General features: G+C 50.1%; 1 protein-coding gene across 4 annotated transcripts; it reads right to left on the bottom strand.

Moving 5' to 3' along the window:
- Positions 1 to 369: 369 nt before the first annotated feature.
- CCDC61 (coiled-coil domain containing 61) lies at positions 370 to 20,560 on the bottom strand. Of its 4 annotated transcripts, none has more exons than XM_070387479.1 (14): positions 20,514 to 20,560; positions 12,324 to 12,482; positions 11,992 to 12,074; positions 9,002 to 9,159; positions 8,267 to 8,428; positions 3,619 to 3,829; positions 3,458 to 3,540; positions 2,599 to 2,768; positions 2,407 to 2,482; positions 1,970 to 2,106; positions 1,817 to 1,895; positions 1,587 to 1,641; positions 785 to 860; positions 370 to 670 (listed from the first exon to the last, which is right to left on the bottom strand). In XM_070387479.1, the coding sequence occupies exons 2-14, from the start codon at positions 12,469 to 12,471 to the stop codon at positions 573 to 575; spliced, it is 1,536 nt and encodes a 511-aa protein (XP_070243580.1). In that variant the 5' UTR covers positions 12,472 to 12,482; positions 20,514 to 20,560; the 3' UTR covers positions 370 to 572. The 4 variants fall into 4 exon arrangements, with proteins under 4 accessions (XP_070243580.1, XP_070243579.1, XP_070243581.1 ...); XM_070387478.1 differs by having other exon boundaries at positions 785 to 863; XM_070387480.1 differs by lacking the exon at positions 8,267 to 8,428 and having other exon boundaries at positions 785 to 863.
- Positions 20,561 to 22,243: the final 1,683 nt, after the last annotated feature.

The raw sequence follows: 22,243 nt of genomic DNA on the forward strand, positions 1-22,243 counted from the left end.
CAGAGCGCCGGGAATCAGCACCAAGTCCGCTGAGACGTCACCACCAGCAGCTCAGGAGTCCTCACCTCCTGGACAGTGAGCCATGCTACAAGACACCCCCTCTCTACCTCACCACCAAAGACATTCAGTGCAGCATCTCTGCTCGGATCGCTGTGGGGATGAGCTGCTCATTCCCAACCCTCGGGTCCCCCTCTTTCATCGCTTTAGAAAGTGCGGGAGTCTTTCCTGAGCCTGTAGCCCCATCTGCCTCCCAAGTCACAGCCAGAAATACACACAGGTCCCAGTTACACACCCTGCCATCCCAGCCACCAGATCTTCATTTCTCCCCACTCCACCCCAACCCTTCAGTCATAAACTGAGGGATCCCAAAGGCAAATATGTTTATTTACAAAACTCACTTACCCTCCCTCCCAGCAGGCCATGCCTGCGGGAGGGGGTGGGGCCTCACACGCCTGAGACCCCCCAAAGAGCACCAGGAGGGGCGGGGCTGGGGCGGGGCCAGGACGCACCGGCCCCGCCCCCACGCCGAATCCAGCGGTGGGTGGGGTTGGAGGTCCAGTCAGCATCCGAGGTCACGACCGCATGTCCAGTCGGTTCATGTATTCCTGCAAGGCCTTCAGGCGGGCATCTATTTCGGCCATGTCAGCCGCCTGGTGGTCCGAGCTGTACTCTGTGAGAGCAGGCGTGGGTGTGGGGGTCTGTAAGGGGCCCAAAATCCTGCCCTCGGTACCATCCCAGTGGGCTCTGGGGCAGGAGCGGGGGAGGTGTTGAGTCCCAGGCTCACCTTTGATGGGAACCCAGCCCCCTGAACTGGCCAGGCGTCTCTGATGGCGACCGCGTTCAAGGGGGGTGGACTTCTGCTGCTGGGGATGGCGGGAAAGGGGGTCAGGCACCCTCTATTCCGGCACCCCCCAAATCCCACCAGAAATTCTGAACCAAAGGACCTCATAAAAATAAGGGGTGACATCTGCTGAGCACTTATGCAAAACAAGCTCCTTGTATCTTCACCAGAATCTTCTGAGGTGAATACTATTACAATTCCCATTTAGCTGATATAGAAACTATTGATAGCTACAGAAGCTAAGTAACTCCCTGAATCACACAGGTTATAGCAAGCGGAGGCAGGTTTTAAGACCTGGCAATTTGAGGCCAGAGCCTTGCTGCTAATCGGCATCCCCTGCTCTCCCGGTGGGCTTCCCCTGTGACTCAGCGGTAAAGAACCTGCTGGCCAATGCAGGAGGTGCGGGTTCGTTCCCTGAGTCGGGAAGATCCCCTTGGAGAAGGGAATGGCAACCCACTCCAGTATTCTTGCCTGCGAAATCCCACGGGCAGAGGAGCCTGGCAGGCTACAATCCATGGGGTCGCAAAGAGTTGGACACGACTTAGTGACTAAACAACAACCACCCTCCACCGCACCGTCATTCTCCCCTCCAACCCAAAGGTATCAAAACACTGCCTCCAGAGGAATTCCGAATCGCCCTTTACAACCCGACCCACTAGAATGGAATCACGGGAGAAAAAGAGCGCGAGCTTCTGGTGGTTTAATGCTGCCCCGCCTTCTCCAAAGCCCGAGGAAAGACACTCACCGTATTGAACCCACTCCACGTGGTGGGGCTGGGCGCCTTCCCCCGGCGGCGAACGCTGAGAGGAGGGAGTGATCAGGGCCAATGGGAAAAGTCTGGGGCACCTCCCATCTCGCACTCTTCGTCGGTTTCAAGGCTCCAGCCTCCATCACCCAATCTCCCCTCAAAAGAGTGTTTTGAATCTCCCCAGACATCCGTTCGGAGGCGGTCCTTTCCCCCAGCCCAAGTTTTACCCTCTAGGGAGGGACTCAGAGAAATCCTCTAACTCGCTGCAGGAGCTGGCGGACGAATAGCGGCTGCGGAAACTGTCCACTAGGGGGAGACGGAGAGTGTGAGCCTCCCGCACGGGCCACAATCCCGCCCAGCCCGCTCGCCAGCCCAGTTACCCGAGGAGCTGCGGTTTCGGGAGCGGTTAGCCGCGTCTCCTCGACCGGTCACCGCTGCCGGCGGCCGAGTCTGGCGAGACCAGGAGACGGATGGGCCGTCCCCGCTTCCTCCGCTGCCCAATCGGTTCCGCTGCTGCCTGGGGAACGAGAAATAAGACGTCCACCTGTGTGCCCAGTCCCGGGAAGGGCGTAGCTGCGCCCCTGCGGGTCACAGCTACATAGGTGAAAACAATGCGGAGACACAGACCAGGAAGGGGTGTGAGGGACAAGCCATGGGGAGAGGGGAGGCTGGCAATCAGGAGAGGAGAAGGTCGGGCGGGAAGCAGGAGCAGGCGACAGGTGATGGAGATGGGAGAAGGGGCTGGATGAGGGCACGCTTCAGAGCGGCAGGGAAAGGGGCAGGGCTACGGGCAGGTGAGGAGGAAACATGCTCTAACTTCATCTTGATCTCTCTCTGCTTCTTCTCCTTGGCCTTCACAAAGGCTGTTGGGTCGAAACGGGGCACGCGACCACCTAGGACCGGGTGGGGGTGGGTATGGAGAGAAGAGGAGGCTGGGGTCACCGGATCACGCCCCCACAGTTCTAGTCCCACACACCTCCTCCCACGGGCAGGGAGGGCCATCACGGACCTGTGGGCGAGGGCGAGGGGCGGGCAGGGCGGCCTCGACCCCGGCCTCCGCGGCCGCTCTCCCGGGATGAGGAGCGGGCGGCGCCACGGCCACGCGACGTCGAGCGCTCCCGGGACGTGGAAGCCCGATCTTCCCGCGCCGAGGGCGGCACCACCGGCGGGGTCCGTCTCCTGGGAGCACGAACCCACTGTAAGTTTCCCACCGGTGACAACACTCTTCCCGGACTGCACCATCTCCGAACCTTCTATCCCAACCCCCACCCCCCCACCGTCAACTCCTAACATTCACTTCTTACACACGGTCCTCACAGACCTCTTTCCCCAGGCTTCACCCGCTCAGAACCCCCCAACCAACCCCCTAAAAAAAACCATCTGTCAGTTCCCTACATTCTAACACATCCTCTCAGTAGACCCTTCTCCCAGAGGTCTCCCAAGCTCCCTGGAAATCATTCCCAATTTTTCAACACGCACCCCAATACATGCCAGCAAACATAACCCGGATCCCCACCTGCTTAGCCACGCCCTCTCACTCAACTAGCCTTCAGGCTCCGCCCCTCTTCGGTCCCTAGCTCCAGGCCGGCCTCCCGAATGCCGCCTCAGGCCTGCCCATCTCTCTACAGACCCCGCCCATCGTTTTCAACTACTGACTCCTTTCCTAAGCCGCTGGCAGTCCATTAGGTCCCTCCCACCCTCCATCCCCGCCCACTCAGGCCCGACCGGTCCTCTCCAACCTCTCTGGGCCCCGCCCCGTCACCCATGCCCCGCCCAGTCACGTGGGCTCCGCCCCGCCCATCTCGCCCCGTAGCCCACCCGCAGGCGGGTCCGCAGCGCCGAGGCCCCGCCCCGGGCGCGCCCCTCACCCCCTCTTGTACAGGGCCAGCTCGGTGTTCAGCGCCTTCAGCCGCGCACGCAGGCTCCGCTCCGACGCCTTCACCTCTTCGAGCTGCAGGGAGAGAAGAGGGGCGTGGAGGTCCAGACTAAAGCCAAAGTCCGGGCCCCGCCGGCCGCCCCGCCCCCTCACCTCCTTGGCGAGGCGGCGGCAATCCTGGCTTCGATGGCCCGACCCGCGGTGCCCGAGACCGCGCTCCTGCCGCAGCTCCAGCTCCAGGCCGCGCACGAGCCCGCGCAGAGACTCGACCTCCTGGCGCGCCGCCCGCCCGGTCACCGCCTCCTCGCGCAACCTGCCCAGCTGGGCCTCCAGCTCGCGCTTCTCAGACACCAAGCGCGACACCCTGGGAAAAGGAGGTAGAAGGCGAATGCCGGGGCCGGGTGAGGGGCACGGTTCCATACTCTGCCCTCCTCCACCCGGGTGGGCACGCTCCGCTTGCGTTAGAGAAATGCAAATAAAAACCATCAAGAGATGCTGGGTTGACAGGACCTTTTTAAGACAGGGATCCAGCGCTCAACATCCACACCCACCAGTCCCAACATCACCTGACTGTAGGCAGATACACAGCACCACGGGGGAAGGCGTCCCAGAAACCTGCATCTCATTAGCCTATCGGTTTAACCACCACTTCACGGGAAATACAGAGGTCTGGTCAAGGCTATGGTTTTTCCAGTAGTCATGTATGGATGTGAGAGTTGGACTGTGAAGAAAGCTGAGCGCCGAAGAATTGATGCTTTTGAACTGTGGTGTTGGAGAAGACTCTTGAGTCCCTTGGACTGCAAGGAGATCCAACCAGTCCATTCTGAAGGAGATCAGCCCTGGGATTTCTTTGGAAGGACTGATGCTAAAGCTGAAACTCCAATACTTTGGCCACCTCATGCGAAGAGTTCACTCATTGGGAAAGACTCTGATGCTGGGAGGGATTGGGGGCAGAAGAAGGGGACGACAGAGGATGAGACGGCTGGATGGCATCACTGACTCGATGGACGTGAGTCTGAGTGAACTCTAGGAGTTGGTGATGGACAGGGAGGCCTGGCGTGCTGTGATTCATGGGGTCGCAAAGAGTTGGACACGACTGATCGACTGAACTGAACATGAATCACAGTGATAAAATCAACAAGAACCCTGGTGGTCCAGTGGTTAAGACTTTGCCCTTGCTTCCACTGCAGAGGGGAAGGGGTTGGATCCCTGGCTGGGGAACTAAGATCCCACAAGCCATGTGGCAAAAAAGAGAAAAAATCCAGAATGTGGGAAACTGTATAAATAACCTGGCTTCTTCCACAAAGCAGCAGCATGAAAAAGTAAAGGGGGCTATAATAAATTAAGAGACTTAAGAAACACAACAAACTGTAATGTGGGGCCATATCTGAATACTTATTCACACAAGCAAATTACAAAAAGACATTTGCACACCCTGGGTATCAGATGACATTAAGGTATTTTTGTTAGTTTTGTTGGATGTCATAATACCGCTTATGTTTGTTGCTTTTATCAAAAATAACCTTATATGTTAAAAGATACATATTGAAATGTTTACAGAGGAGATCCAATATCTGGGATTTGCTTCTCAGAGGACAGGAAAGGGTGTAGATCATAGAAGATGGGCAAAATGTGTTAGATAACCATTGAAGCTGGGGCACAAGCACCTGTGTGTTATACTACTAGTTCTGTGCATGCTTGGAATTTTTCCTAATTAAACGTTTTCTAAAAATCTGTGGCTCCCCTACACTCTCCAAGGAGCTTCTTCATCTGGTCCCTTCCAGCTGACTTCCCCTCTCCCCTCCTCTCCTCCCACCTCCCTCTCCCACGATGCTCTTTGCAAATGCAGTTCCCTCCTCCTAAACCATCTCTCCTCCTCCTGGCAGGAATGACTCTACTCATCCTCCAAACATCAAGACCCCAGTGAAGCCTGCCTGGCCCCCAACCCCAGCCAGGGGTGAGGTCAGGTCCCTCTAGTCTCTGCCCCCCGGATCTCTGTACACTTCCTTCCCAACACCAATCACTGATCAGTGTGATTATCTGTTTTCTATCTGTATCCTTCCTCCAGCTCTCCGGTCAAACCCGGTGTCGGGATCCGGGTTTTGTGGCCAGGCTGACTGTACCCAACTCTATTCCAGCTCCTACAAGCTGTGTGACCTGGGGCAGTTTCACTTCACATCTCTGTGAAGTTGGATTATAATAATAACACCTACTGATAAGGTTGTAGGAATCTATAAAGAGTGCTTAGACTGTGTACAGTACTGAGTGATGGCTCAATAAACATCAAGTAGGGCCGAGAAGTGTACGTGGCACACCGTAGGAACTCATTAAATGTTAGATGAGTGAATTAATGAATCTTGGCCTCTTTCCAAACTCCCTAACTTCAAGCTGGGAAGAGGAAGGTAAGAATTGCCTGGCTATGGCTCTCAGAGCAGAGAGCGCCGTCTTGTGGCCATTCTGGGAAACACATGCACACACGAGGAAGAATCACAGGGTTCTCCAGCCCAAAGAGCTCCCGCCGCTCAAAGGGGAGAGGTCTGGTCCTTCCTGAGCACTCAGTCCTGCCGCCGGCGCACAGTGGCTGAGGAAGGAAAAGGGGCTTGAGCTGACTGCTTGGATACAAGGTCGAGCCTGGCCATAGTACTTTACTGTGTATGGAACAAATTCTCTAACCTCTCTGGGCCTCAGTTTTCCTCCATAAAATGATAGTAGTGCCTACTCTGGGAGGATTAAATGAATTATATCATATGGCACTGAACAGAGTTCCTGGCACACAGTTAAGTGCTCAATAAACATTGCTGCTGCTGCTGCTAAGTCGCTTCAGTCGTGTCCGACTCTTAGCGACCCCTTGGACTACAGCCCACCAGGCTCCTCTTTCCATGAGATTTTCCAGGCAAGAGTACTGGAGTGGGTTGCCATTGCCTTCTCCAATGCATGAAAGTGAAAAGTGAAAAGTGAAAGTGAAGTTGCTCAGACATGTCCAACTCTTAGCAACCCCATGGACTGCAGCCCACCAGGCTCCTCCATCCATGAGATTTTCCAGGCAAGAGTACTAGAGTGGGGTGCCACTGCCTTCTCCACAATAAACATTAGATACTGCTATTATTATTAATACTAAAAATAGTATTAGCCCTCCCCAATGTGTACCAAATAGGAAAAGGAGTACGTCAAGGCTGTATATTGTCACCCTGCTTATTTAACTTATATGCAGAGTACATCATGGGTAACGCTGGCCTGGAAGAAGCACAAGCTGGAATCAAGATTGCCGGGAGAAATATCAATAACCTCAGATATGCAGATGACACCACCCTTAAGGCAGAAAGTGAAGAGGAACTAAAAAGCCTCTTGATGAAAGTGAAAGAGGAGAGTGAAAAAGTTGGCTTAAAGCTCAGCATTCAGAAAACGAAGATCATGGCATCTGGTCCCATAACTTCATGGCAAATAGATGAGGCAACAGTGGAAACAGTGTCAGACTTTATTTTTCTGGGCTCCAAAATCACTGCAGATGGTGACTGCAGCCATGAAATTAAAAGGTGCTTACTCCTTGGAAGGAAAGTTATGACCAACCTAGATAGCATATTCAAAAGCAGAGACATTACTTTTCCAACAAAGGTCTATCTAGTCAAGGCTATGGTTTTTCCAGTGATCATGTATGGATGTGAGAGTTGGACTGTGAAGAAAGCTGAGCGCTGAAGAATTGATGCTTTTGAACTGTGGTGTTGGAGAAGACTCTTGAGAGTCCCTTGGACTGCAAGGAGATCCAACCAGTCCATCCTAAAGGAGATCAGTCCTGGGTGTTCTTTGGAAGGACTGATGCTAAAGCTGAAGCTCCAATACTTTGGCCACCTCATGCGAAGAGCTGACTCATTGGGAAAGACTCTGATGCTGGGAGGGATTGGGGGCAGAAGGAGAAGGGGACGACAGAGGATGAGATGGCTGGATGGCATCACCGACTCGATGGACCTGAGTTTGAGTGAACTCCAGGAGTTGGTGATGGACAGGGAAGCCTGGCGTGCTGCAATTCATGGGGTCGCAAAGCGCTGGACATGACTGAGCAACTGAACTGAACTGAACTGAATGTGTAGGACCCCTACCAGATGGAGACCAAGTCCCAAGCATACAGCAGGCACTCAGTAAATATGCTAGGAGCCTTTGCTTTCCTCACTTCACTCTTTAAGTCCCCTTGTTTTCAAAACATTCCCACCTTTGCACATGCTGTTCCCTCTGCTAAAACACTCTTCCCCACCCCAAGAACCTATCAGGTTCCTGTTACAGCCTCCCAAAGCAGAGGCTCCCTTTCCTGTCTCACCCCATCTCTATTTGCAATATACTCAGGTGGGTATGTGATCAAAGTCTCTGCCCCCTGGGCTGGCACTACATCATGGTTAGGGAAAGGTCAGCAAAAAAGAGGTACTCGGGGAAGGTGGATTCAACTGAATAGAGCCCTGCCTCACACCCTGCCTTTGCACCTGCCTTGCCCTTTGTCTGGAACACCCCACCCTCGCCAGGCAGGGTCGGGTCTCCCTCTGCACTCCCTCATCCATGGTGAATCTTCTCTGACTGCAGACATTGTCTCCCCCACTGGACTGGGAGCCCCAGGATAGGACCAGGACTGTCTCAGTCATTGCTGTGTCCCCAGCACCATTAACACACGGCGGGCACAAAGGAGTGGCTCAGAATAAATATTTGGGGAATGAGGGAGGGCCATCTTTCCAACACTGCTAAGCAGTGGGTCCTGCAGTGCACGATGGGATGTGTCCCCTCCCCCAGCCCCCACTGCCCACCCACCCTCAAGACTCACTGCTCCCGCAGGTGCCAGATCTCAGTTTCCCGGCCGTCCCGAGTGTCCTGGCCATCCAGCCCTCGAAGGCGGCTCAGCTCCTCCTTTAGTGAGCGAATGATGCCCTGCAGGACCACAGGGTCCGGCTTGCCCTGGTACGGGAGGGGCAGCGGGTAGTGAATCCTGAGAAGGATTAGAACCATGGCATCTCAGAGGCCAAGAATCCACCTGGGAAAGGACAGGTGACCATTTCTGGCCAAACACTACTACATGAAATTGGTTGAGAGTCTTCTGGGAACACTTGTTTTCCTGATGAAAACAGCAGATACAATTAGCAAGCACAGTTCTGTTCCATTTCCTTCTGCTTTGATACAGATGCAATGTCTGGAGGTCCGGCAGCTCTTTTGTGACCATGAAGAGATAATGATGAGGTCAAAAAGCCAATACGTCAAAGATGACAAAAGAAAAACAAAAAGAGAAGGAGGCTGAGTCCCTAATGAAGCTGTTGAGTAGCAGCCACCTACCTAGACATCTTGTTATGTGATAAACTATTGTTCAAGGCCCTGGTAATGGTTATCCTGATACTTGCAGCCAAACACAATACTAAACAACATAAACCTCAACACTGAAGATTCCAAAGGCAAGGCTTAAGCAACATCCCCACCTTGCCTTGGGTACCAGCGGTTCCTAAGTCCTAGCCACATCCTCTTCCACCTGACCACCAGCTACCAGCCTGGTGGGTACCCTTGTACCCACCTGTCAAACTCCACAGAGTAGATGAGGATCAGGTAGCGTTTGGAGTTGAGCTGGGCAGACCTCGAGGCCAAGGGGCCTGGGCGGCCCCCCATCTTTCGGTTCCGCAGGGACTCCAGATCTGTGTAGGTCAGCAGGTCAAGGGTGACCGACTCACTGCTCTGTTGGAGAGAATGGAGGAGTTGCCAAAAGACTCAACATGGCCACACCCAGAGCACACAACCCACACGCCCAGGCCATGCCCTGATCATCTGTTGGGCTAGCTGGGCTTGCCTACCCAGCCGTGGTAGGCTGTGGGTCAAGATGGCCCTCTGGTGCAGGAAATCATCAGAGGGACAAACTGGAAAGAACAGCAACTCTCAGCCACAGGAGACAGCTTAGTGGTGTGACTTCCAAGTGTTGTCTGCGCACCCCTGGGGGTCCCCAAGACCCTTTTAGGGGAGTACATGCAGTCAAAACAACTTGCGGAATAATAACTAAGATGTCATCTGCCTTTTCTTTCTGTGCTGACATGCGCACTGATGGTACAAAAGTCATGGTGGGTAAAACTGCTGGTGCCCATTAGCAGAATTCAAGCCAGGGCGTCGAATGTACTAGCAACTGCTATATATTCCACGGCTGCCATACAGTCTCCACGGGGGAGGGGAGGCAGGGAGAAACACACAAAGAAATAGATAAATAAAAACAAAATGAAACCTACGAATGTCCCTGATGAACCTGCAAAACTTAATAATTTTTTTGAATCTTGACCCTTGAGCACACAGATGTTTACTACTCTGTGTGACAAAACAGAAAGTCCACATTTGGCTGCATATCCAAGTATGACACTTTCTAAGAAAAGCACTTGTGGGGCTGAATTTGGAGCTAAATTAGCCACTTTTTCATGGAACACTATTTTTACTTGAAAAGGTACTGACAGACAAAACCATGGTTATTTAGTCTTTGATGTTTGGCAAGCATTTTCTCAAAAATGAACAAAGTGAGCCTGTCACTTGAAGAAAAACAGCTAACAGTATTTGTTGGCAACGATAAAATTCAACCTTTAAAGTGAAAATTCAAATTTTAGAAAACTTGGGCCTGCCACTGCGGGCTTGACAGTTTCTCAATGTTGAAAGATTTTCCTGGCCAGATCAGTGAGGATATTAACAAATGTGACTTCCTGATACTGTATAATGAAATGTGGCAACCTCTGAAAGAGCTGCACAATTCCATGAAGCAATATTTCCCAAATGACCAACTCCTGATGTTACAAGTGATATTACAAACCCATGATGTTACAAAATAGGTAAAAGATACTTGCAAAGTACAAGATATGCCAATAGATTTTAATATGACAGCATAGGAAAAATTCATTGATATGGTCTCAGATTCCACATTGCAAGAAACCTTTCAGAAACTACCATGTATCCAATTTTAATGTGTGAGCAGAATTATCCGAAAAAACTATTAAAGGACTACCTTTGCCAGCTACATAGCCTCCTGAGGATTTTTTTTTTTTTTCTGCATGTATGTCAACCAGGACACATCACAACAGACTGAAGAAGCACATGATAACCTAGCAGTTATCTATTAACCCAGATATTAAAGAGATTTCAATAATGTTTTTTTAAAAAAACTACATTTCTTTCTAAATAATTTTGGTTTTGAGACTACTATTCATAAAAATATTACTTAGGTCAATAACAGGTTTGTTATTGTTATTTTTAAATGAGTTCATAAATATCTTTATATTTTTCTCAGTTTTAATTTATGACATGGCAAACAAATACTGCTAGATGAAACAGGCATAAACAAAAGCTCTTTGGTATCCTCGGTAATTTTTAAGCATATAAAAGGGTCCTAAGACCAAAAAGTTTGAGAACCTCTGGGTTAAATAAATCATGATGCATGGGTACACTTGAATGCTAAGCAACCACTAACAAGGATGACAAACTCAAAAGTTACAATAATAATAAAAACAGACAACATCTGTTTAGTGCTTATTGTGAGTCAGGCACTATTCTAAGCTTTTTACATATAACTCATTTAACCTGCATAACCCTCTGAAAAGGGGACTATCACCCCCACATTACAGATAGGGAAACTAAGACACGGAGGGGAAGTAATTGGCCCCGGGCACCCAAGTAGTAAGCGGTAGTGATGAGTCTGACTTTTAGCATCCATTAATCTTGGCCATTATGCTATACTGCTTATAGACACCAAAATGTTAACAGTCTAAGGTGGGGGATAGAAAGGGAATTAAGACTCTCACTTTCTAAGTCACACACATTAATATCATCACAATTTTATGAGTGTAATTTTATCCATAATCAGAGAAATAATGCAGTTCATAGTTTTCAAACGATGTCTGAATAGTATCTACGTTCCAACCTGCTTCTTTTTTTCATATTAATACTTTCAACTACTTGACATATATTTTTTTTTCAACTGTCTGTCTAGTGGGAGCACTGAATGTCAGGTTCGTGAGGGCAGATTTTGTCTCTTTTGTTCAGTGTTGTATTTCCAGTGCCTGGCACACAACAGATTCCCAGTAGATGAAATGATTAGCTACATCCACTGATATGACTAAATTTTTTATGAAATACTGTTGGATCTTTTTTAAAGGTTACAGAATACCTTGGGAAATTTATCAACTCTGTAAAATTAGAGATCTGCAAATATACACACCACACATGTTCACAAGTGAATAGAGAAATGGAGAGATGGCTGGAGTGATTTTCATCAAAATACTAACAAAATATTACCAGAAGTGAACATGAGGAATGCAGTGATTTTTACTTTCTTCTTTACATTTCTCTGTGACTTGAATTTTCTCCATGAGAACCACTGTCATCACAATTACAATGAGAATACGCCATGTACATTTGGGAAAGAAGAAAAGACAGCCCTATTTCCTCAATGAAAGAGAAGTAGAAGGTCTTGCATACATCAGACGGGCATCTACCCTCCCAGGGACCCAGAGGACAAAAACCTCCCCCAACCCTGGCCCCTACCTGGGTGAGGGCCGACTCCAGCATGTTACAGAAGATGCTGAACTGTTTGAAGTTCCCTGTCTTGTGAGTCAAATCTTCGATGACTAGGTAGAGAGAAAAGTCCTTCCTGAGCTCCGACCACGTGCCCAGCCCAAGGGCAATGCACCCAAGCTTTCTACCTTTCCCCAGCACCAGTGCCTCTGGCCCGAGGGATGAGTCCTACACACACTCCCCCTTAGAGAGCTCTGGTCAGGTAGAAGGGGCAGGTGAGCAGGATCCAGACTGGCCTCATCTTCTGGGAGACACTGATTCTGGGGAAGGACAGGCGAGCCCACCCAGGCAGGCACACTCACAGTTAGCATCGAACTCGCCCCGCCACTGGTCGGCCGTCATCCGGTCCTCCACCTCCAGCTCTAGCACCTGCCCAGACACCATCACCCGCACAGCATGCTCCACACCCCGGAAGACGTAGTCCACCTGCAGGCCAGCAGGCTGGTCCATGGCCAGAGTCGCTGGAGAGGTGGATGAGACAGAGACCCAGAGGGGCTGAGAGCCCAGGCTCAGGAGCTGGAAGGCCAGAATCCTGGTCCCACCATGCACCACCTTAGGAAGAGACTCTGCCTCTCTGTGCTTCAGTTTCCTCATCTGGAATATGGGTACAGAACAGCACCTACCTCATAGAGCTGTCATGAGGATTAAACTGAACAATACACGTAAAGGCCCTGGGAACTGTGTTCTGCACGTTATTATGCCTAATATATGCTGATTAATAGAATATATGATTTCCAATAAGAGAATCATGATTAATACTATTATTAATTTATTAATCCCTATATGCATTATATATTTATTACTTATTCATTTATTCAAACGTTTGTGAAGAAAAGTCAAGCTGGAAAGAAAGATGGAGCATTGAGATCAGGCTGGACAGGGATTTTAAATAGGGGGTCAAGGGCAGGCCTTCTGTGGAGGTGACATTTGGGCAGAGAACTGAAGGAGGTGAGGGAACAAACCATGTGGCTACCCCTAAGGAGAGTGCCCCAAGTCTAGAGAAGAGCCAGTGCATGGCTAACAGATTCTCCATGAGACACCTGAAGCATTTAAACTGAAGTAATCATTGATCTTCTTCATTAGTCCATTGCAAGTATAAGTACTTTCTCTTAGCCAACATGACTACTACTCACTGTTAGTGCTAGAGAAGCTGGAGGAGGGGGTCAGGCCGCCATCCTCAGCCTGAGTTCTAGGGAGTCATTCAGAATGCCAGCCCCGGGCTGCCTGAGTTCATAACCAGGTTCAGCTCTGGGCATGTACGTGGGCGAGAAACTTAACCTCTCCTGGAGACAGATTCCTTACCTTTAAAGCACATGCCCTGCCATACAGAGTGAAGTAAGTCGGAAAGAGAAAAACAAATATTGTATATTAACACATATATATGGCATCTAGAAAAATGGTAAGGATTGGGAACCATTTGGTACGGAATGGAACTTACCTGCAAGGCAGGAATACAGATGCAGATTTAGGAAATGGTCTTAAGGACACAGGCAGGGGGAAGGAGGGAGTGGGACGAATTGAGACAGTAGCACTGATATATATACACTCTAACTCGTGAAATAGATATAGCATGGGGAGCTCAGCTTGGTGCTCCGTGTTGACCTAGAGGGGTGGGGTGGAGGGTGGGTGGGAGGGAGGCGCAAGATGAGGGGGATATATGTACATTTATAGCTGATTCACATTGTACAGCAGAAACTAACACAACATTGTAAAGCAATTGTACTCCAGTTTAAAAATAAAAAAATAAAGCACATGCTATCCTGGGTGCTGGGGATATGATGAGAAACCAGATTCTATCCCTACCCTCAAGAAGGCGGCAATAGAGACATAAAAATGTCAAGAAGAGGAGAAAGAGGATGCTAGTGGGTGGCGGTTGCTCTTTTTAGCTAAGGGGGCCAAGGAAGGGCCACCCCCTCCCCACTGAGCAGAGGCCTGGATGGAAGAGAGGAGATGGGTGAATATCTGGGGAATAAGCTCCATGTAGAGGGAACAGCCAGGCAAAGGCTCCAAGGTGGGATGTTCCTAGTTTGTTCTGAAAACAGTAAGGTCAGCGTGAGGGAGGGAGAGGGGAAAGTGAGGAGATCAGAGATGTAACGGGCCAGATGATGTTCCTGCAGGCCTTTGTAAGCCCATAGGAGGATAACAGCATTCATCTCCCTGGACTGGCGTAAAGATTAAATGAATTAACCATGTAAAAATCCTCAGCAAAATTGAGCCACGTGTGACACACACCAAGCATTCAATACGGATTGGCATCATCATCATTTTTTACTGAAATGTAATTGATGGACATTATGTGAGTTTCAGGTGTACTACATGGTGACTTGACATCTGCACACATGATGGAATGATCACCACAATAAGTCGAGGAAACATCTGTCCCTGTACAAAGTTACTTCAATATTATTGACTATATGATGTGGCTTGCTTTCTAACTGGAGGTTTGTACCTCTTAATCCTCTTCATCTATTTCATCCCCACACCTGACCGTCATTATTCTTGTTATTACTACTTTGTGGCTGTTTCTGAGCTTGAAAGGGACTAGAAAGACAAGGCAAGCCCATTCTCTCCCCAGTGTACAGATGGGGAAACTGTGGCTCCGTGAGAAAAAGAGCTCTGTCCAGAGTCCCAGAGGTGCTCCAAAGACAGAGCCACCAACAGCTGTCCCCCACTCAGATCACAGGGACCCCTCCTGTGCTTAACTTCCTTCTCTTTAGTCCTTCCTTCTCTTTAGTCTCTTTAGTCCTCACACTTTCCCCAGTTTAGTCCTTCCTGAAGTCTGATATTAGAAAATCTAATATTTTGAGAAAAAGACGAGCCCTGGGAATTCACTGTTTGTCCAGTGGTTAGGACTCCTTGCTTTCACTGCAGAGGGCCTGAGTTCAATCCCTGGTTGGGGAACTAAGATCCTGCAAGCCAGGCAGAGTGGAGCCAAAAAATAAATAAATAAAATTAAGTGCCACTATTAAAAAAAAAAAATGAGCCCTGAATCTCTTAGGTCAGTGATTTTTAATCTTTTTAGAGTCCTAGAGTCTTTGCAAATCTAATGAGATCTCTTAAGTCTCCCCAGATAAATGAATAGATCCAAAAACCTTTGCCAAGTAATTTCAGGGCCTCCCAGAATACCACTCTTGAAGCCCATCCACAGATCCCCTTTCTCAAAGGCCCAAAGACAATTGCCTGAGCCCCAGACATCTTGAGAGGCTTCTCTGACCCTAGGTCCAGGCTCTTAACTTTATTTGGGGAAGGCGTCTCTGGTGCTTTGGAGGTGCTGATGAAATCTGGAGACCACTTTGCCTCGGAAAATTCACACTCTCACAACTGTACTTTCATTCTCCGGAGTTTCAGAAATGGGGGTTAATAATTCCTGACCTACTGGCAAACAAACAGCTACACATTTCAACATATCCCTCAGTCCCCGGCCCTCAATACGGGTGCCAGGCAGCGCTGGCCCCGCCCCACCGGGTGTTCTAAACCCCGCCCACCCACTCTGCCCCTCCCACGCCTCAAGCCAATCAGCGGCCGCGCCATCCAGGTTACCAAGGAGTCAAAAACAGCTGCGGAACACCTGCTGAACCACGCAGCCTAACCGCCCCTAATTCACCAAGGTACTCGTGGTACCCGATCCGGGAGACGGAGGAGGAAGAGGGCCTGCCCCACCCCATCCCGGCTGCTAACCCGGCCCCGCCCTCCTCCTTACCCACTCCCGCACAAAAGCCCCCCATTCATAGCCCTTCAGTTGCTAACAGGGATTTTCTCATCCAATTGTCCTGATGACAAACCCGCCCACCTCAGTCCCCAGATATTAAGCCCCTGAATATTTTGCCCGAATTCAATCCTCTCCTTACACCTGCCTCCTTCACCTGCACAAACTTTACCCGCTCCCCTCCCTCCATTCCCTCTTCTAGACAGAATAATCTCCACACTCGCCATCCCCACAGTTCGACTCTCCCCCTCCTGACACCAGCTCCCCAACACTCATTCCCTATATTCTGGCCACTACCCCCTCTCCAAGTCCCCCATGTTCTACTGGGGCTCCCCCTACATTCTATTTGAATTTTGTGCCCCCTACGCTGTTCCGCCTGGATTCTATCCGCATATCAGCCCAAGGTTCTACTCCACACACACCCCATTTTTCAGCCTGTATTCCATAACCCTTGTATTTCATCTGGATTCCGTCCCCTCTCAAATTCTATGTATACTCCCTCTCTCGCCCGCCCCCCACATTTTCCATTTCTCTTCCCTTGATCACCACGCCCGGACCCTGCGATCCTCCAGACCCTGAGCCCCTCCTCCCTCCTTCACGCCCGACCCCACCCCCACTGTCCTTCTACCTGCATCCCCCATCCGTGCTCTGTGACCGCCAACCAGTGGCCCATCCTGGTTGCTGGTTTTGTTCCAGTACCAGGTCTCTCCTAGCTTCTCTCCACCTCAGCTTTCTGACACGTCCCCCCTCCCCAACCCAGCGGGGATGCCTTGCCTTTGAAGCGCCGCCCCCCCACCCCACCCCCGTCAACCCGTGACGTCAGAACCTCCACTTCGTGCACTAAGTGTGGACTCTCCAGCGCCCCACTCTGGGCCACACACCTAACCCCATTTCTCTGGCCTCATGACATCATGGTTTTAGTGCATGAGTGCACGCGCGCATACACACACACACTCATTTTCCAACTCCCAGCCCTCCCATCTTTCGCTAAAGTGACCCACCTGTGCATTTTCAATGTTGCATTACCACCCCAGCTCCTCTTCCCAAACTGTGCTCCCTGGATATTTCAGATTTCACAGGACCGACCAGAGCTGACAATCCTTACGCTGGGCTCCCCCAAAACAAATCCAAATCACCACCTCCCACACCAGATATGAGTAAATCCCCGCCCCTGGCAGTCCCCACCCTTGATGGTTGTTTCCCCACTATCTGCCACCCCCAAACAGTCCAGCCAGTCATGACCTAGTGCGCACATGCATGCACATGTGCACATGTGTGTGCGTGCGCACGCACACACACACACACACACACACGGCCTGGCCTAAGTAACTCCTCCTAGCCCCATTCCAAGCTCATGGCCCCTGCCCCCCCCCACCCCAGCCATCACATGGTTGAATTAGGGCTGAACAGAGCCCCCTCTCCCTTAGCCCTGCACTCCAAAATACAGACCAAGGTCTTCCACACTATCCCCTTGGAATGTAGACCCCAAAACCCTTTAAGACACTCCACCATCCAGACCTCCATAGTGCACACTGAAGCCCATCACCACCCCCTGGGGTATCAGACTCTCCCTCCCCTGCCATCCTTCAAATGTGTTTTGCCTTAGATAAACACCATGCCCACTTAACAACCAATGATTCACCATTAGTTCCACTCTCTGGTAGGTACTGTAACCATCCCCCATTTTGTAGATGAAACTGAGACTTGCCTGGAATCCTGCAGTGAGGGACTGGCACATTCACCCTCTACTCATTCCTCAGCGGCCCTTCCCTGACTACCACCTTCCAGTTCCTCCCCTAACCCTCTGCTCCTTTCCCTCCCAGAACAAATCCAAATGGGGCCTCACACCTTAAGCACTCCAGGGTTCAGATCCTAACCCGCAGTGTGACCCCAGGCAAGTCATTTAGCCTCTCCCAACCTCTCTCCATTGGTGAAGCAGGGATTATAAGAACTCCCGCCTCACATAGGATTATTGTGGGAACTGAATTAGTCAGTATATATAAGATGCTTCAAATAGTGCCTGGCACTTGGTCAGCTATTACCATCTGTACAACTAGCTGATGATAAGTTGGCAAGCCAGATGCCCATGAAGGCACAGCCATTTTGACCATTCTTGTATCTTCAGCTCCCCGGGCCTGGCACAGATCAGCAGCTGCTTGTGAATTCATGCTCGATACCAGGAGACAGGGTTCAGGGCACTGGAGATACAAGCAAGGTCTTCTCCTCTCAGCTCACTCCTCTGTCATCTTCCAGGTCTCAGCTCCAGTGTCCCCCCTGCTGCAGGAAGCCCTCCCTGACTCCCAAGCTGGGTAAGGACTGCCTCAATCACTTCAGGGTTCCCAACACCGGCCAGCACCAGGCCAACAACAAAGGGGAGTTGACTGATGAAGAGTTCCACCCCGAGCTCTGAACTGACCTGTTTCTCAAAGTAAGGAATGCAGACCTTCAGCTTCAACATGGGAGTTGGTGACAAGGCAGTGTTCTGGGCGTGGTCCCAAAGCTAGAGGCAGAATCTCTGGAGGTGGGCCCCGGAATCTTCATTTCCCACAAGCTTCCCCAGCACAAACTAGAGCTGAGATCTTCTGCTACTGGCCACCACATTCTGCTCAGTTTATGACCCCATCTAGACCCCAACACACAACCCAACACCCTCCCAAAGCTTAACAGTCCTGCCCTATATCACAGGGAGACCTCTCAAGAAATGTAATGGTGAAACAGTACAAATAACACCTTTAAGTGGAGAAGGCAATGGCACCCTACTCCAGTACTCTTGCCTGGAAAATCCCATGGACGGAGTCTGGTAGGCTCAAGTCCATGGGGTTGCTAAGAGTCGGGCACGACTGAGCGACTTCACTTTCACTTTTCACTTTCATGCATTGGAGAAGGAAATGGCAACCCACTCCAGTATTCTTGCCTGGAGAATCCCAGGGATGGGAGCCTCGTGGGCTGCTGTCTATGGGGTCGCACAGTCAGACACGACTGAAGCAACTTGGCAGCAGCAGCAGCAATACCTTTAAGTACTATGCACGTTTCCAGTTGCTGAGTTCTAGATCCACTTGGAGCCCACACTCTAATGAGGGACGTCGAAGTAGCCCAGTGGATATAAACAAACACTAATCTACGTCAAGTAGTGGTGAGTGTTATGAAAAAAAATAAAGCCAGAGGGTGACAGGAGCTATTTTGGTTTTGGGTTGTCAGTGAGAGCCTGGGGGAATTCATTGCAGACAGAGGGGACAGCAAGTACATTTCCCAAGTGGAGATTTTATTGCTGTTTGATGGACAGCAAACGGGTTGGGGCAACTGAAGCAGGATGAACAAGTGGGATTGGTGGGATTTGAGAGCATGGAAGAGGGGGAGCTGGATCAGGTGGGGCCTCGTAGGCTTGGCAAAGACTTCTACTGCATGAGATGGGAGCCATGGGGGGGTTATGAACAGCAGAGCAACATGATCTGACTTTTTTTTTTTTTTGATCTAACTTTTGAACTAACTTGACCATGGGGTCAAGGGTAGAGGCAGGGAAGTCAGTGAGAAGGCCACTGCAGCAGACCAGGTAAGAACAGGTGATGGCTTAGGCCAAATGTAGCAAAGAAGGTGGTGGGATATGACTGGATTCTGGATGTGGTGTTTTTCTTTTTTTTAAGCTATGCTGTGCGACATGTGGGATTTTAGTTTCCTAACCAGGGATCGAACCGGCACCCACTACATTGGAAGCGCAGAGTCTTAACATTGAACCACTAGGGAAGTCCCATGTGTTCTGAAGGTTGATCATGAGATTTGCTGACTGATGGACAGTACGTGGGTGAGAGAACAGGAAGGAGTGAAGGCCGACTCCAAGGTTTCTGTCCTGAGTACCTGGAAGGATGGAACTGTCATCAACTAGGTTTGGAGGCTGAAGGGGAAAACTCCAAGTTTAGTTTGGGACACGTTTTTGAAGTCTGTGTGTCAGCTGGACTTCCAAGTAGAGAACAGCCAGCCACTGCACATATGAGCCTTGAGTTCAGGGTAGAGACTCCAAATGGAGATACACACTTAGAAACATCATTACATAAAGAGTATATGAAACCAAGAGGCTGGGTGAGTCCACCAGGTGAATGGTATAGCCAGAGAAGAGAGGTCATTCTTCTGGTGATGAAGCTGAGGCACAGAGGGTTAAACAATTCACCCAGTGGCAGGGCCAACGTTCAAACTAAAGCAACCCAATGCCAGAGCCCACACTCTTAACCACCCGTGGCATTATTAAGAAGTCTGAGTTAATTCACATGCAACATTTGGTAGGTGCCTGTCACACAGCCCTCAGTAAACGTTACGTGTATCAAAAGCCTTCACAAGTCGTCAAAACACACTCTCATCCCTGGAGTCTTCACACATTCCTTCCCACAATATTGTTCTTCATCTGCCCTCCACCCAAATCAAAGCTTGTTAACAGATGGCAGGGACCTCCACCACTCCACATCGCGCTGTAATAATCCTCTGTCTTAAAACCTCCCAATAAATTGCAAGTCTGTCCTACAAGGGCATTTCTACGTTTCACCATCTGCTGTATCCTACTTTACACACTTTCCCCGTTCAAGAGCCTCATGCGAAACAGAAAGCAGCCCCCGACTCACATACTACCCTCTGTCTCACAACCTCTCACGAAAGCGCCTACCCGTGTTAAAGGCAACCCCTCCCGATCCTCACACTACTAGGTCAGATGCCTGCTCAGCCCATTCTCCCCCGAGAGCACCCCCTCGCCCCCAGGATCGCTACTCTGACCCACGCACCCGCAACCCTAGCCGTCTCTCACCTTCTCCAGGGACGCCCCTCCTCGCGAGCGGTTCAACTGCCGAAGCTCCAACCCCGCCCCAGGATCCGGCCTTCTCGCTGATGATTGGTTCTGGCTTACTCGCAGCCAAGTTCTCATTAGTCAAAACAGACGCCCGTCACTTTAGTCCCCTTCAGAGCTTGCAATTGGTCAACTCGGAAGAGAAGTTCCGAAATGTGTCGGAGCGTCAGTTTCCTCTCCAATCACTATTGGCTGGAAACTACTGCCAATCATAGAAAGAAGGTTGCACCTCGGAGAGGGAGGAAATCCCGGAAGTAGCTCTTTGACTCCGCCCACAACCCCCTGCGGCAGAGGAGACCACGCCCATATGGAGGGACGGGGGCGGGACGGGAAAGTGTCCGACGCACATGCGCAGAGCGAGGTCTTCGCCCCGGGTTAAGACGCTAAGGAAATGTTCTTAGCGTGAAGACTGGTTGAGATTTATCGTCGGTCGGTGTGTTCCAAGCCTGCACTTAGCAGTTTGCAGGCCTTGGATTATTTAAAATTAGCAAAAACCCTGCACTGTGGGAGCTATTATAATTCCCATCTTGTCACTAAGGAAATAGGTTCAGAGAGGTACAGCCACTGGCCCGGGATCACACAGCTTGAAAACTACCCCTATTTTGGTTTAAGAGTTATCAACAGGGTGATATAGCTTACAGAATTTAATAGGGGAGTAAGGGAGGGGAGCGTTCTTTAAGAAAAGGAATACAAAATCGCTAACACAAAATTCAGTATGGGTATGAAAATTTACTTAGAATGTGAAATAATAACATATAACATAATTTAAAAGAGCTGGCAAATACCACAAACATTGCAAAATCCCAGAAGATAATTGTCACGCGAGTGTATGTTCCTCGGTTCTTTGTCTCATCACAACAAAGATTTGGAGCAACGGACATTAAAGCCCTCGGTGCATCACAGCTCTCGGGTCTTGGACAAACTGTGTTACAGCTCTTAGGCAATTCAGTGTTACAGCTCCATTTTATTTAGAAGATAGAGAGAGATATAAAGAAAAGAGCGCAGGCACGTGGGAGAGAGAGTCTGAAAGAAAGCGCTTTGGCTCCTCCTTTTATATGTTTTTTCCTCCACCTGGGCCTGCCCTATGCAAATTGGGCTTAGCCAGGAGTTTGTTCTGCCTGAAGTCTTCACTCTGGTCCTCGGACCTTCCTTGTCTTTTAGCCACCGCCATTTTGGACTCCTTTTCCCTATTCTACCTACCTAACATTCCCCTCTCAAGAGATGGGAGGCCCAATTCTTTGGGAATAGGGGTGTCGAGGTCTTTCTGGCTACTTCCTGCTGAACTGGGGCGGCGAGGGGTATTGGGCCTCCCCCTCTTGCTAGTCTCAATCTTCAGAGTCCTTATAGCGGTGTCCAAGGGCGTGTGATATTTTCCGTGGTCAGCTGTAGTTTTATATCTTTGTTGAACTGGCACTGCATGTTGTAGCTGGTTGACCTGGGCAGAGACAAAACAGGTTAGACAATTGACAGTACATGGAATAATCATAGGCATCATCAATATAGCATAACGAGGACTAGTAGGGACATTGGTCAATTTTAAATTCACATCGCCAGGATAGCTCAAGTCCCTCCTTGTTCAGGGATCAGAAGATCTATCTCCTGTCTGTTTTGGAGTACAGTCTCTGTCAAGCTGTGTTGGCTCCTTAGAGTTATCCTGAGAAATCTTATCCCCAGAAACCAGATTTTGGGGG

This window comes from Bos mutus, chromosome 18 (assembly GCF_027580195.1).
Source record: "Bos mutus isolate GX-2022 chromosome 18, NWIPB_WYAK_1.1, whole genome shotgun sequence".
Taxonomy (NCBI): Eukaryota; Metazoa; Chordata; class Mammalia; order Artiodactyla; family Bovidae; genus Bos; species Bos mutus.